Source organism: Diospyros lotus, chromosome 13 (genome assembly GCF_014633365.1).
Source record: "Diospyros lotus cultivar Yz01 chromosome 13, ASM1463336v1, whole genome shotgun sequence".
Classification (NCBI taxonomy): domain Eukaryota; kingdom Viridiplantae; phylum Streptophyta; class Magnoliopsida; order Ericales; family Ebenaceae; genus Diospyros; species Diospyros lotus.
Genome location: NC_068350.1, coordinates 32,683,903 through 32,700,821, shown reverse-complemented (window position 1 = coordinate 32,700,821; position 16,919 = coordinate 32,683,903). Strand labels below are relative to the sequence as shown.

At 34.6% G+C, this 16,919-nt stretch overlaps 1 protein-coding gene across 3 annotated transcripts in view; it reads right to left on the bottom strand.

Annotated features, from left to right (window-relative positions):
• Window positions 1–5,125: 5,125 nt before the first annotated feature.
• The window catches only part of LOC127788534 (beta-glucuronosyltransferase GlcAT14A-like), a 50,813-nt gene continuing 39,019 nt past the window's right edge, over window positions 5,126–16,919 (bottom strand). For all 3 annotated transcript variants that reach the window (XM_052316947.1, XM_052316946.1, XM_052316945.1), the window contains one exon: window positions 5,126–5,935. In XM_052316947.1, coding sequence (XP_052172907.1) covers window positions 5,510–5,935 — 426 coding nt within the window. In that variant the 3' untranslated portion in view covers window positions 5,126–5,509. The remainder of the gene's footprint in view (window positions 5,936–16,919) is intronic.

Here is a 16,919-nt window from a genome sequence, read left to right as displayed (position 1 = left end):
ACCAGACTGTACAATTTGATTTTATAAGAAAATTGCATATGCAGTTTGGCGTATTAAAAATGTCAAAAAATTGGCCAAATTGAATCATACACACCCCTATTCTCAAAACACAATATCTAACTTAAAATAAAATTATTTTATTACAACATTAAATTTTATCTCCCATCCAAATTTTACTTTAAAACTAAATGCAATTTCTAATCACCGTCAAATAACATGCACAGGGTGGGGGTAGAGAGTAAGGGTCGGCACGATCGAATGGTTTGGAATGATTTGTATAGTAATCCACTCCAAACTTAAATGTAAATGACTTTTAAATTTTTAAACCAAATCAGACCATTTTAAAATATAAATCGAACCAAACTAAACTGAAGAATAATGATTTGGTGAGGTTTAAAATGGTTTAATCAAGTTAATGTAAAGGATGTCACTTATCATAAATCATAAACCAAAAGAAGAAAGTTAAAATTGCTAATAAGTTTTAACAAATTATTAGAGTATTAAGGAATGTAACTTAGCAAAGTATAGTATCAATCAACTTAGGAGTATTATGGAATATTATTCCTCACTAAAATAAGGAATATAACAAACTAGGTACAAATGAGTGTGTTTCCACCAACTTAGGAGTTAAAAGACATGCTAAACGAGTTAAGAACACGACCTCCAATGCTAAATGCAATTCTAATGCAATTGTGGAGACGGGAATAGCTAATACTTTACCTGCAACTAGTGAAAGATGTTGTTTTACTTTTGTATATTTTGTTTTGATGATAAAAAATAATATTTTATTTAATCTCTAAGTTATGAATTAAGGTTGTGGTTTTCAACATAAATCAATTTCAATATCAAGTATTACTTTGTGAGAATGAAAACCAAATGAATTTCAAGTATCGAGATTTCAAAGTCATATTTTTCTAAGTTTGGAAGGTTAGCACCTTATAAGGAGATATATATGAAAATACTTTTTTTTTAGAAAACTAACTCCCGGTATTTCAATAGTTAACATTCATTAGTGATAAAATGATTTTTAACGAATTTTTTAAGAAATAGAAAATGTACATCTTGGAGGTGGTAAAACCGCAAAATCCTAAATTTGTCTAAAACCCAAATTCCATTTTCTTATTCTTATGAATTTTGATTTTTTAGATATTTTTATTAAAATAGATATACTTTCTTATTTACATTTATGTATTAAAGTAAATGGAATGTAAAATATAAATTAAACAAAATGAGGACATTTACTTAAACTAAAGAAATGTAAATATGTTGGAATGTTTTCAAGCTGCATTCTGTTGATTATATTCTTCATCTGTCGACTGTGTGCTTCAATCTGTCAACTATGCCCATAAATAGTCGGCTATGCCTATTGTTCTGTCGACTATTGTGTAAGGATAGTCGACTATATTTGTATATGATATTCAAAATTTTCTTCATATTTTCAAATCTATCGACTATGTGAATGTGTTAGTCGACTATGACATGTTTTTGTTAAACAATAGTCGACTATGCTTTATTGTCTGTCGACTATGCCTTGTTTTATTTATGAATTTGTCAATTATCTATTGTTTTCTGTCGACTATCTCTTTTCGTAGAAAGCTTCCAATGGCTAATTTTTCAAATCCCAACGGTCACAAACGGCTACATTTCTCTTCAATCTTTTGGGAAGCTTATATATACAACTCAAGGAGGATCAAGAGACAGCTAATGGACGGAAACGAGATGATCTAAATATTGCAAATCATTTTATTCGAACTTACAGTGTTCTGTGCTTTCATTGTTATATTTTTCTCTCAAAGTCTTTGTTCTATGATTGTTAATATATTCTTAACCCTTGTTTTTATTGTAAGAGATTTTATAACTAAGAGTGTTAACTCTTAGCTTCTCTTTTTGATTTGTATAATTTTTATTTTCCTAACTTGTGTAGTTAAACGGCCCATTTGAGTGGGAGGTTTTGTAATTTTCCTAGTCTCAGACTAGAGGATCTACTTGGTTTAAGTAGGGGGTTTTACTGGATAGTTTGAAAATTTCTTAGTGAAGAGCTAAGGTAGTGGATTAGGCTTGGATTAAGCCGAACCAGTATAAATCTTTGTGTTCTCTCTTGTTTATGTTATTTGATTTGTTTATCATTGCTAGCATTTCATTATCCTCACTTGCATTGAATTTTTATTTTCAATCAAAATGATTTCAAAGTTATATCAAATTTTTAAAGTAACCAATTCATTCCCTCTTGGTGTGTACCATAGCACCTCCCTTTCTAACAAAAAAAATGGTATATCGTAAGCTATTAACCTTCCACCACGCCCAGATATCAAATGAACCATTGACATCTTCAACATTTTCTTCTAATACTTATTCAATTCCGACTTAACTTCCCCAACATCTTTTTGAGCTTTATGTCTTTGAAAATAGACACCATTAATGGCTTAGCTTTATGCAAACTTGGCTCCTCATTTATGTCACTTGAGCTACTACTTTGAGCACTATTATTTGATCCACTAGGAGATAAATTCAAATGCATGTACTTATCATACAAAGAATTAAGAGCCCTTTTTACCTGTTTAACTACTTTCATTTCTTTTTCAACATCAAACATTTGATTAATATCAACCTCCACATATTCAAATTTGTAACGAAGATCAAGCACTACCGGGATAAAAAAAACATCACATTGAATTTCTCTAGATTCCCCTAATACTTGTCACACTTTTTTTTTGAACTTTTTTTAGTCATGGCATGAAATTCTAAGTTAGTTGATGCACACCATTGTTTCAAGAGATAATTGGTATCACTTAAATCACGAAAATAAATATTAGATGTGATATAAAATAAACTCGAAACATGAGTGTTGGTGAGGTCATAGAAATGTTTTAACAATTTCGTTACTTGTCTAATCTTCTCCCAATTTTCTTCAATAGTTTTCCTTTACCACGTCCACTTCAATAATATTAGTTACATAAAAAGGGTCAGACTCCTCAAATTGATCAAAGGTTTTTTGAAATTTTTGAATTGCTTCTAACATTAAATATGTTGAGTTCCACCTAGTAGGTACATCTAGATACAATAAGCTCTTACTTTCTATTTTCTCCTCTTCAACACAGGATTTAAATTTTTGCAATTTAGTTGGAGACTGCCTCACATATATAACTAACTGCATTTCGAACACGAATAATAGAATCATTTGCAAGTTTCAAACTATCATTAACAACCAAATTCATAATAAGTGCAACACACCTCATGTGAATATAGTCTCTTTTTAAAACATTACCCTTCCAATGAAGGACTATTCTTTTTAAATATCTATTAACAACATTATTAAAACTCGTATTATCAACCATGATGGTCATAACCTTTTCAATACCCTACTCAAGTATATAAGCACTTCTTAATTGCTTTACTAATGGCTTCACCTTTATGATTGAAAATTGAACAAAAGTTGATAATTATTTTGTTCAATTTTCACTCATTGTCAATGAAATGAGTCGTTAAACCCATGTAGATAATTCTTTGTAAAGAAGTCCATGTATCCATGCTGAGGCAAATTCTTTTATAATTGCATTCTTAAAAAATTCTTTAATTTCAATCTTTCTTCTACAAACCTCTCGAAGCAATCTCTTGCTACTAGGAACATAAAATCTTGGTTGCATTTGGTTACAAAAATATCGAAAACGTTGACCTTCAATAGATTTAAATTGAAATTTATCAACAATTATCATATATGCTAAAGTCTTTCTAATAGACTGATCTTCATCAAATTTCCAACATATCAAGTCAATACCCTTTTGGTCTCTCTCAACTTTGCCATCCAAAGTGTTTCTAATTTAATTTGTTTTTGTGAAGATGAGGTGTGCTTAAGTTTGTTTTTGATACACCTTGCATCTGCTCAAATGACCTCTAGGTGTACCTGTAACAAGAATCGTAAAATTACATTTATAACTTTGAGCATAATAATTACACTTTCATCGTCTATTGTATCAAACTTTGTGAAATGATTCTAAATATATGTTTTTTCTCTTATAATTCTCTTTCTTATCCTTTGAAGCAAAAGTTGTTTGAGTTGTAGTTTTAGTGTTACATGGGGTACCTTTATTAGTTTGTGCCATCTATAAAATAAAAAATTATAAGTTAATTCAAAAGAAAAAAGAAAGAAAGAATTAATATTGATTAAAAACAAGCAATGTTATAAATTTGTGGCGTTACTTTTTAACATTTTCCTAAATTTTGTATTTGTAAAATTAATTTTGGCCTAGAACTCAAAACATATGGCTTTTGCACTCCAAAAATGGCCTAATAATAAGGTTATTTACGATAAAGTTTGATTGGTCTAAACCTTTTTTAATACGTCAAATCATATGTGTAAATTTTTTATTATTTTAAACCACGCATTCTGATTTGATTTTCATAAATCGCATCACAAAATATGGTACAATTCGGTGTGATTTTCTCAATGATTGAGTGGGCTTTCTATTGGGTTTGGTAAATTAACAAATTGGGTCTAAAGCTTTTTTGGTTAATCATTTTAACATATTTTGAATTTTTCATTTCAAAATTAATTTTTTTATAAGGAAAGAAAGAGAGAAACTATACTAATAAATAATTTAAACAAACTACAACTTAATCAAAAATCAAAATAAAAATTTAAACATATTTTCAAAACATGTCATAACTATTAAAATCCAAAACCAAGCATAATCAACTTACTACTAATTATTAAAGTTCAAGTACTAAGCATAACCAATTAAACCCATAGATTTCTATTGTATTTTTAGGGTTTTATTTTTTTTAATCTTTATATTATTAGACTAATCAGGCATTTCAGTTAAAAACTAAAAATATTTTTATCAAATTGCAAATTGCACTATTTATGAATTTCTCAAACCATTCCCCTAAAAAAACAGAGCGATACGGTGCGATCAATTTTCATAACTTAGCAAATTTTTTGAACACCCATACCCAATAACATGTTATAAGACCACAATGTCTTGTGAACCCAAACAAAGTTCTTTCACTTTGAGCCAACTAATATTCAATATGGTACATCTTGTTGCATTACTTTACATATATATGTCAACTATTTTATACCTCTTGCTTTACATATACATTATATAAATAATTATACCCCCATCACTTTGTATCATTTTGAATTATTTTCTAAAAAAACTAAAACCAAGTACAGCACTGATTATTCAAAAGGTTTATTGTCATCTAAACTTTAACAAAAATATTAATAATTGCACATATCATAGTTAAAAAAATATAAAATAACTATATGGAGTGTGTTATTGCCCGTCATAGTCATAGCTAGCCTAGCTAGATATATATATATATATATATATAGAATACTAATGCACACTACACTGGCATCGATGTTGGATGATTCATAACCTAAAATGGTATCATCTACACTGCCGCTTATTGGAGTCGTTAATGTGCGCAGACACCAGCTTTGTAAGCAGGGTTTTGAGCCTTCTTGATCCAATTCCAGGCTCCAAAACGCCATACTTGTAGCTCTTCAAGCCCTCGCACCTACTAGTACGTACGCGGCCATTAACCCCATCGTTGGACTTGGAACACCATCCTCCGTACGCGAATTGTCGCGGGCGCCTCTTGAGAAGCTCCCGATCGATCTTAGCGAGGGCGGGGTCGTTCTGCCGGAACTTGCGTGCGAAGGGGCGGTTGCTGAGGACCATTTTCCGGTAGTCCTTGAGGCCGAGGGAGCGGGGATGCTGCTTGGGGGGCGTGTCCCAAGTGATGTAGTGGAGGTCGTGGTTGAGGGTGGTGTTCCTGAAGTCGGCAGAGTTGCATGCCACCGTCTGGAAGTAGCCCTCCGGCGAGGAGACGAAGTTGGTGTAGTAGAGGAGGAGAGTTCTGGGCAGGTTGTCCCAGCCCACAATGCAGTACTCGGCAAATGATCTGGACAGGATTGTCCAGGCTGAACCTGCACACAAATGGTGTAGTTTTACAAGATATGGTGTGTTTCATGGAATTAATATTAATTAGAAGCAAAGCAATCTTATCCTATGTGCATGAGAAGCAGACGTCTTAAAAATGTACAGCAAACGCATATCACCCTTCATATTCTAAATCCCTTTTTCGGTGTTATATAAGGGTAGAAAAATGCTACTTGTACAAACCCAATCACTGAAAGGAGAAATCGCGATATTTTGATTGTTTTGAAGGAGTGATGAAGAGAAGGCGCCAATCTTTGTCTGAAAGTTTCTCTCCCCCATTAACCACCCCTCACCTACCCTCACCTACACTCTCTCTCTCTCTCCATTGCATCTCACCACTGTCATTGCATCTCTAGGAACCGTTTGCAAATAGTAGCTTCAACATGCTTCCCCAACACCTCCGGCCATCACTCGCCACCACCCACTGTTGAAGAAACCAGATCTACAGTGGGACAAGATCTAGACCACTGACGACATACTACAATGTCAAACCTAGGTAAGCTTGCTTCATTTATTTCCTTCATACATGGAAATTAGGTGAAAGTGAAGTCCGATCAGACTTCATCTAATTTTTTGAATTTTAGCAAATTAAATTCTTGATTTGGAATTCAATAGGTTGATGAATTTGTTTCGTAGAATTTTCGTATTCTGACGAAGCTCCAAGATTGAGTGAGACATTTTATCAAACACCTGGTATCCCCAAACTAAAGCTCCAACTTGTAGAGGAAACATTGAGTGAGAGATTTTATCAAACACCTAGTATCCCCAAACTAAAGCTCCAAGTTATGGGGAAAACATTGAGTGGGACATTTTATCAAACACTTGGTATGCATACTATATCTACACACATGAAATAAGACATATAGGGTACTATAAACCCCCATTTGAAAAAACCACAACATCCATTACCCCTTCACATACAATCATGGCCTAACTCTATCTCATCCACCATTCTATCCTAAGAACTAAAAACAAGACAAATATTTCGCAAAGCATAAATTTTGGACCATACATACATTATTAATCAGAGAATGAAAGGGATGAAATGTGCGATTTATTATGATTTTGGGGTGAAATATTGATGAGGGGTCAATGTTTCCTAAATCTTAATAAATTATATCTCTATTTTGGCTTTATATTTATATTTAAAATAAATAATTATTCGCATTACATATTATTTCAGGATGAAGCAAGGAAGTTGACTTCTACAATTAATTAGGGGAATAAATCGAAGACGTTGGATTACCCATTATTGTTACTCAAATTCAATGGTCAATTATAGAGTATAGAGGATGTTTCAAGTGCACTTGGCTCAACTATCAAATGGAATCCAACATAAGAAAGGCCTAAGACCAACCAAAAGCCCAAGACCAATCAAATGCCCAACAAAGCCCAACTTATAGAAGACTTTTCTTTGTTTTGTATTTTTATAAGTGTTTTACCACCTAAAGTCTTTTGTATTCTTATGAGTATTCCACTATCTAAAGTCTTTTATATTTTGTCTTTTAACTAATTTTCTTCCACTAGTTAGGTGAATGTTTTGTGAGTGCTCATGAGATATAATTATCTTTAGTTGAATAAATTTAAATTATGTGATTTGTATTGCATCTTGTGAGCTATAAATAGCTCACTTTGGTGCATTTGTGAGGGGATTATTATTCTTGAATGAAAGCATAGTTATGTTCTTAGAATTTTTTTTTTGAGAATTGCTCTTGTTCTTTCTTCTTTTCTTTTCTCTCTTGTGATTTTTCTTCTTTTCTTTTTTCTCTTGAATTCTCATGTTATTTATTGTTACTTTATTATCTATCGCCTAAATGACCGATTAGTTTCTGTAATTTTTAATTCACGTATTTTTATTATCCATCGCCTAAATGGTCAGTTAATTTCTGCTAATTTAATTACTGTCATTTAAATTACGCTATTTAAATTCCTATCAATTAATTCTTGAATGAAGATGAATAATTAAATTCAATCTTAGGTTAAGGCAAGGACACTGTCCAATGCCAATGATTTCTAAAAAAGATGTGCTTTAAATGAGTGACATTAATTTAAATGTCAGTATGAGTGTGTATTAATTATTGAAAAATCACTAAGTTTGGATTGGAACGTGAGTTTAACTTAGAGCTTTCATGCCACGTATGAGAGTTACTAGAATTGGAAACGCTATCATACTCAAATCGGATGATTAATTTAGTCGTTTTGGTGTATTAATTACAATTGGATTTATGATAGTTGCTTAAACTAGAATCCCGCATATCATGTATGAAAATTGCTTAAACTAGAACTATCATTATCTCTAATTACATTTAATAACAAACCCTCATATCTGAAATTAAATTAATGTTGCTAATCTTTCCTACTAAAAATTGGGGATCAATGAGTTGGTGCTGAAATTATCTTAACTCAAGTGTTATCCAATTTTATATTCTCACAATCAATGTTTATTTTAACTTTTAGCTTGTTTTATTTCCTAGCATCCGTTATTTGAAAATTCATAAAAAAATCCCGTTGCCAATTCATCTAAATGTGTGTGTGTGACATTCTTTTTCTTTTGCCATAAATAAATCTCTCAATAGACGACATGGATTTATCTAGAAAATACAAATTTAAATTTGGATTACAACTGCATTCGTACACTGACGACTATAAACCTTTCACCAAAATAAAGAAAAAAATATATAAAAATTTTATTGTGTTTTAATTGCAGCGTGAGAATGCAGCCAAATATCAATTTTCTTCTCTAAATGGATGATGCCTTAGATGGGAGATGGATTGTTTGGGTTGAGAGGATTTGGGGTGAGAATGGTCAAAAGAATGGGAGAGGTTAGGTGACGGGTCAACTTTTAAATCGACCCTTACCGAAACAACGTCACAAACCACAACAAAGAAGTGTGGCTCACGGCCATGCTACAGCTTGGCTGCGAGCCCGCAGCATGGCTCACACCAACGCGTGGCTTGCATGGCCATCGACATGGATAAAGTCCAATATGGCTTGCTCAGACAACATCCATTGAAGAAGTCCAATCTACCTTGATGAGATTTAATTATCTATCTTGATCGGACTTCATCCACGGATGAAGTCCAATTTTTCATTCATAGGAGTGTGCAAGGGTTTGATTAAACCAAACTAAGGAAACTGAACTGGCCAGTTCAATTCGGTCAATTTGAGCGTGATTATCGATTCGATTAACCACTTATCGATTCGATTAACAAATAATGGTTCGATTATTCAAAATTAGTTCGATTTCATTGGTCAATTAACTGAATAACCTAAATCGACCAATGGTCAAAACGACGTCATTTTGTATATCATAAAACGATGTTGTTTTATTATATAAATCGGCTAAACACACCGTGCTATCGAGGAAAAGGCATTCAAGACTCCCTGAATTTCCAATTGATAAGAGAAAGGTCGAAATCGAAACCCTACCCCCTACTATCGTCGTCGGTTGCTTTCATATGTCCTTTGTCGCCTCCGTCGTCCGTCGCTTTTCCCTTCGCCTTCAGGCGTCAATATAGGTCAATTCGTTAGAAAGTTTTGGTAGTTCTTCCGTCATCACATCTCTGTCTCTCTCTCTCTTAGTTGCTCTATTTCTCTGTATTTATTTTAGTTTTTTAGTTATGCAGATATCACTATATCAACGACATCTGTCCACCTCTTAAAGTGATTTTAGCTGTCTGTCCACTCTTGAAAGGTTAAAAGGTAACTCATTATGTTTAAAATTTGCGTTGTCCATATTCGAACTGTTGATCAAGAAACATTAAGAAAAAAAAGTATATGAAGGGGAGAAACTAACATAAAAAAGTGTTATCTTGTTGGATCAAGTTTCATTTACCTTCTATATATTTTATCCATTTAGGATGACTCACAACCTTTTTTTGTGTAAATGCTTTTATTTGACAAAAAATTGTCTCATGCACCATTTGAAGGAATAAAGTGTTAGAAAAAGATTGCTTGAGATTGTTTAAACCACTTGTATTCTTTACTGTTCCCTTTTGTTCGTCCACTCATCTAAAATTGTTTTGTACAAATTTAGATTTTTCTTTCTTTCATCTTCGATTTTCTTAATTACTCAACTGTATATCTCCCTAGTTTCTATATAAACATCTCATTCTTAATATTAGTAGATTTACTCAATGGATAGTTTACTTAAGAGGTTTCAATTAAAGAAAATACATATTCCCTGATCTGCCAATTATTTTACTTATAAATGATGTGAGATTTTTTCATCATCTAAGACAAATCAAATGACAACAATAACTAGAAAATATTTAAACTCACTCTTTAAATACAATACACATTAATAACAATTGTATTAATTTTAAATGATAAAAGAAGAAGACACTAGTCACGCCACAAACATTCTTAGTATGGATGATAGTTTCATAAGTACCAAGCCAAGATAGCCAATCTCAAGATGATAGAGATGCAACATCACTAGAAAATGCAAAGAAAAAAACAATAAGAGATAGGTCAAATGTGTGGGATCATTTTATTAAATTTACAAATTCAACGAGTCAAATTAAAGAGAGATGCAACTATTGTTCTAGGGAGTTCTATTGTGATATAAAAAAAAAAATGAGACTATTGACTCTAAGAAATCATATGGGAACATGTAAAAAAATACCCTCATGCTTTGGAATCCCACCAAATGTAATTAAACTTACAACCAACTTTGACCCAAGTGGGGGTATGAGAAAAGGGGAGAGTATAGGATTGGTGAATTGAAAATTTGATCTAGTACTTGCTATAAAGGCTTTAGCTATTTGTTGAGCGTGAGGGGTTTACGCACTTCATTAATGTGATTTGCCCAAATTTTTGGATTCCTTTACGTTGGACAATTTCTCATGATTGTTTTGAATTATTCAACGAAAAAAGGTTAAAATTAATAAATGAGGTAAAAAATTTACGTCAAGAAGTTTGTTTGACCATTGACACATGGATTTCCATTCAAAAGATTAATTATATATGTTTAACGATGCACTATACTGACAATAATTGGATATTGAAGAATTTTTTTTTAATTTTTTGTCCAATATCTAGTCACAAGGGTGATGCATCGCTATGGCAATTGAGAAGTGTCTAATAGGATGGAAACTCAATAGAATTTTTACTTTGACAGTAAATAATGTTAGTTCAAATAATGTTGTTGTGGGTAACTTTAGGGGGAAAAAAAATGGCAAAATGGGATGTTAGCATTATGAGTGGCTATTATTTGCATGATGCGTGTGACTCATATAATAAATCTGATTGTGCAACATGGATGGAAAGAGCTAGATGAATCAATAACAAGAGTTAGGGATACAGTTAAATATATTAGACAATCTCCAAGAAGACTAAGAAAATTTGAAGAATGTGTGGAAGTAAAAAAAATCGAATCTAAGGGCCTATTGTCGTTAGATGTTGCAATTAGATGGAACTCCACATACTTGATGTTAGAGACCGCGCAAAAGTTTGAGAGGGCTTTTGAGAGATTTTGTAACACCCACTTTCTCGAGCGTGTTATAACTTAGGACAATTCTGGAATAATAATTTTTTCTTTCAAACTTAAAGCTAAATCATATCATTCCTCATATCTATCCCAAAATTTCCATACATTTTCTCGAAAGAGAATTATTAGGCACATCAAATGCGAAAGCTAGAATCGAATATAATATCTTAACATTGATCGTAAATCAATTATTACATCTTCATTAACCATTAATAAGGATATACATCATCACTCCTCAAAACGTTCAGAATTCAAAATAGTAGAACTTAAATACATGGGCTACATAACATACATTTCATTTATCATTCAATTCATCATGCACTTTGCTAAATACCATTTCATGCCTTATTCATCCTCGTTTCTACTACAATTTTCATCTGGAACGTTTGAATATTCCAGGGGTAAAGCCCAAGTTAGATGATGAATCATCTAAGTAAATGAATAATAAACATATTTCATGCATGAATGCAAAATGCAAAATGTTATTTTCATGTCATTTCGATTTGAGTCGACCGCACCCAACTATTGCTCCCCATTTTTACAACCTCCTTACCATGTTGAAGTGTATGGGTGCACCCTTGGCAGAGCAGCGATGTCAGTCCATAATCCCAAACCCTTATGCGATATATGATCAATAATATTATCGTGAACATATACACATTTCATCATCAATACATGTAAATGCAATCTACATGGTATATTCATATTAAGGCATGATAAAATCATTTACTTAAAATTGAGTTTTTGGGTTGAACCACTTACAAACCAAATTTTTTTCATAAAATTAAATCTAGTTGGGAAGTATCACTTACCTTCTCAAACTTATCGAACTACCTCGATATTTGCGCATTGTCTTGAAATTCATACATTATCTCAATTTACGTGCTAACCTCAAAATTCGCACAAGTTACTTTAACTTTAAGTCTCAAAGTATCATAATCACCATATTTGATTAAATAAGCATTAAAACTTATTTTTTTCATAATTTCTTATATTTTCTTTATTTTTCTCTCTATTTCTTCCTATTTTTTCTCAATAAATTCAAATTAAATATTTTCTCAAATATTTCACTATAACAATTCATAAAATAATATTTCTGAATTTCTAAAATTTTTTAAGAAATTTTACTTACCTTAACTTAGTCTTTCAAGCTTTCTCGGTATGCGTGTCATATCCTTGAAACGCATGCCCAAACCATTTTCTCGCCTAAAATATCTGGAATATTAATAAATATCCACTTCTTATTTTTCAAAAATTTTATCTATTTGTTTTCTATTTTTCTCCTATTTCTTTTCTTCTTCTTTTTTTCTTTTCCTTTTCTCTTTTTCTTTTCTTCTTCCTTTATATTCATCTTCCTTCTCCTTCCTTTGCACCATCTTCTTCATTGAGCACACGCACACGGTGCGCCTGTGCACATGGCTGACTCGCCGCCTGCCAGCCTCGTTGCCACTTACTAGCGCCTTTGTCAGCCACCCCTGGTACTGGCACAGCATCGCCGGCAGTTGCTCGCAGCTAGCTTTGGCCGCGGCTAGTTGCTGCTTCAGCACAACCGCCTACGGCCATGGCTGCCATGGCCGCGTCTGCTTCCCACGGCCACCTCTCGAGCCTCCATCGAGCCCACCCGTGTTGCCTCAGAACCACCGTAGGTGCTGCTCTGATTGTTGGCCACCATTCGCTCATTGTCCAGCTCACTAACGAGCTGCCATGGCCGCAACTTGCGGCCATGGTTGTTGCCCCTTGCCGCGGCCTATCTCGACCACCCTCACAGCCAAGTGCTCTCTCTCTCTCTGTGGCGAACTCTCGGCCTCCCTCAAACTCTCTAACCCAACTCTCTCTAGGTTGCGTCTTTCATTTCCATTTCTTCCCTCATTCACCATTGCTTGCTCACTTCCCTTTATATAGCCGAAACCACCACCTCAAGCCTGCCTTACCCATCCCTCTTGGCGTGAGAATTAGTCCATAACTCTTGCAGAGGTATGGTTTCGGATTGCAGAGGTATGGCCAGCCATTTGCAGAGTCATGGCCATTTCTCTTGTGTGCACAGACACACATTACATATATATATATATACATATAACACTATATATTACATTACATATAAGAAAATTACATCTTTAAACTCCAATTTTCATCTTTATATCACTCGGACAATTTTGTAATTACAATTATACCCTCAAACAACCAATTAATTTACATTTCAATACGGAAAACGTAAAATTAATAATCCAAGATTACTCGATAATGACGATTCTGCCCCAGTATTCTCACCGGGCTATCGCTTCATCCCGAAACCACTAAATGATTGTTCATTACAAAAAACTGAAACCCCCTTAAACTTCTGTTGACTTTCTGGAAGTCCCCTACGATAATTCGGTTTTATTGCCTAAATGGCAGCTGCATTTTAATTGTACCGAAAATCGTTTTCGATTCGATTTCTTTCGATACCATAAATCCTATCTCGAGATGCTCATCAATATCGTATTATTTTCCTTTGGCATCTCGGTTTCAGGGCACTCCCTGCAGTTGATTCGGTATTGATAACTACTATCAAGCCAAGTTTTTGGCATTTTAAACTTGCTTAAATTACATGGCAGCCTCACGAAAATATGAGTTCTTACATTCTCCCTTCCTATATGTTCTAAATCTCAAAATTCTCACCATTCTGGTTGTGTCTCTAGAACCTTGAGAGCACATACTCGAGCTATCAGCTCCAAATCTTACATCAGGTAGTTCACTCAGTGCCTTAGCGTGATCCACACGCAAACATTCAGTCATGTTGCACTACACACAACTCGATCCTTTGAACTATCACAAGCTCTCATTACATCTAGTAGATCATTCTCTTTTGACTCTCTTGAGTCCTATCATAGACACAACTATTTCAAAGAGTTCATTTCACAAACCCCTGACAACAATTTGTCAACCTCAAAAACTTTCAACCATTTCATAGATAGTTAGGGATCCTATTACAGTACTCCAATCCCTTGGAACTTAGATCCTAGTCAAAACATAACATTCACGATGTTACCTAAACTTTGGCATCTGACCGTCTCCTTGGCAGTTCACTAAGCAACTCAGACCCTGTTGTCCCAAACCCATACCGCGAGACAGCCTACAAGCTTTTCTGGCATGTTAGCCACAAGCTTATTACTAGCCTTCTGTCTTAGTCCCTAGGCTACAATCTATTGTTAACAGCACACACCCATGGTGTTATCGTCATTCTAGAGCCTCATTGTCCCGTCTCTGAGAGTTGTAATTGACCCTACTCTTGTCACTTTTGATACTTTTCTCAGGACCAGTCTAAATCGCCAATTCTCACGAATCCTCGATCCTCTTTTCGGAGTTACACTGATTCAGGTTACCAACCTTTGCTCGAACCTAACCTCTATTCAAAACTTTTGGTCCAACTTTTGAAATCTATCAGGACATTTGACCTTTCAAAACTCCGATCCTCATGGTGCTTATGACAATCAATTTTGATTTCACATTCACTAACATAGAGCCTCGTGCTCTCATAATTTTTTTCACGATTAGCTTACGACCTAACAAGCCAATCCCATTCTCAACATCTATCATGATGTTCCTTAACATTATCCTCAATGTTCCTCATGCGTCTCCCTATCCGAGGAGTACACCAATATCATTAATAAACACAATTACCACGCGACTTCAATGCAGATGGTACTTTGGTCAAATCATCAAATCATGACTCCATTGCCAATTTCTGGAATGCCTCATTTCTCGATCGCACATCAATCATAAATATCCCAGCCTCTTGCCGTTGTTTTATAATTCATCAAATTCGAGATAAAAGATATTGATTCTTAATTATCTCCTCTTACAAAGCCTGATAATTTACGTCCTCAATCAAGCCACTTATAACTAAGCATCCAATATCCTCAAGCTAAGCTATCATTGGCAATCATCATTAAGAAATAATCCCGATAAATCTTCCGAGAATATATCCTATTATTTCGCATTTTTTTTTACAATTTTTCACTGACCGCATGTTCCTATACCATATCAGAGTAGGCTCCTTATTTCTATAACTTACTAACATCACTCAGCGATACATCTCCCAATTTGCCCACTAAGCTACCTAGACTAATCGTCTAGCCATACGAGAGTTTCATTCTCCAAAATCGAAATTCTTGGATTTTCAAACGATCTAGGTCTACAACTTCTCCTACTACGACCTGTTATCGCGGCACATCTGCCATGACTTGATTCTCTCGATCACGTCCAAGATTCGCACCATCTTTAAGACGATAATCCATAACTATACTACCAGCTAGAATGGATACGTATTTACGTCACCTACGGTACTCCAATCTTCGCTGGATTTTTTCCTTAAAACTTTAAAGGTTCATCACGAATCCTTAGATTCTCAATCAATTATTCCAAGAAATTCCTCAAGAATCTCAAACCGATTTATCTCCAAAATCTCAAATCAGATCACAATATCTGGTTCCAATCATCTTTCGTGAACTCTATTTCCTTGCGACTATTACTCTCAATCCACCATTCATCATGGTGCTTCCGAGTTCTCCTCGTCGGGTCAATCACCAACAACTTTACATGATTCCACAAATCTATTTAGTATACTGAACCGTAATCACAACTTCTATTGACTAGGTCTCCTTATCATTCTTTTAGGGTCAATACGACCTATCAAGCAACTCTCGCCTTTTTGGTACCCGAACCCTCCCTTGAATCGAGATTGTCATCTCACAACTCATCGTCGAGGTTTTGGACTAGCCAGGGTGAAAACTACACGGTCTCATCGTAGTCCTCCAAGAACTATCTTTCGTTGTCGCTGTCCCGAGTCTAACTCCTTCTATAAAAACATTTATTCTTGGCCCTCATCACGGCCGGTGATTTCATCACCTCATAGGTAGCGCCTAAATGGCTTACGAGCATGCATCTACCATGTTCATTTCATACGTTAGGTAGTTTTTCCTTTGTGCCACCCATCTCTTTCTTTGAGGCAGTTGCAAACACGACCATCTCATGATCTTATTGCCATACTAGACACCAAGGTGTTCTATTCCTCGAGCATCGCATTGTTCGTCGTGTCACCCTCTCCCAAGATGACTGCAAACCCCGATACAATTCTTTAAATAGGACACCAGTCCATATTCAATCTATCTCATTTTAGGTTAATTCCCTAAGCTTCTGGCCTTTTTCAACCTCAGCTAGTGACACACCTCGCACCCTAGACCATTGGGACTTAGACCCATACAAGGTACAAACCCTACTGGGTTGTCCCAGATCTTCAGCATCTGATCGTCTCCCATGCAGTCCCTTATGATGCTTTGGTCGACGGGTCTCCCGTACCTTACCACAAGCCATCCATCAGCCCTCTGCACGTGGGTCCCTAGATCCAGATCTGTCACTGTGAACACCGAACCAATAATGCCATCACGTTGCTAGGGTTCCTTATCCCGTCTCTGCGAGTCACATTGGTTGTACCACCGTC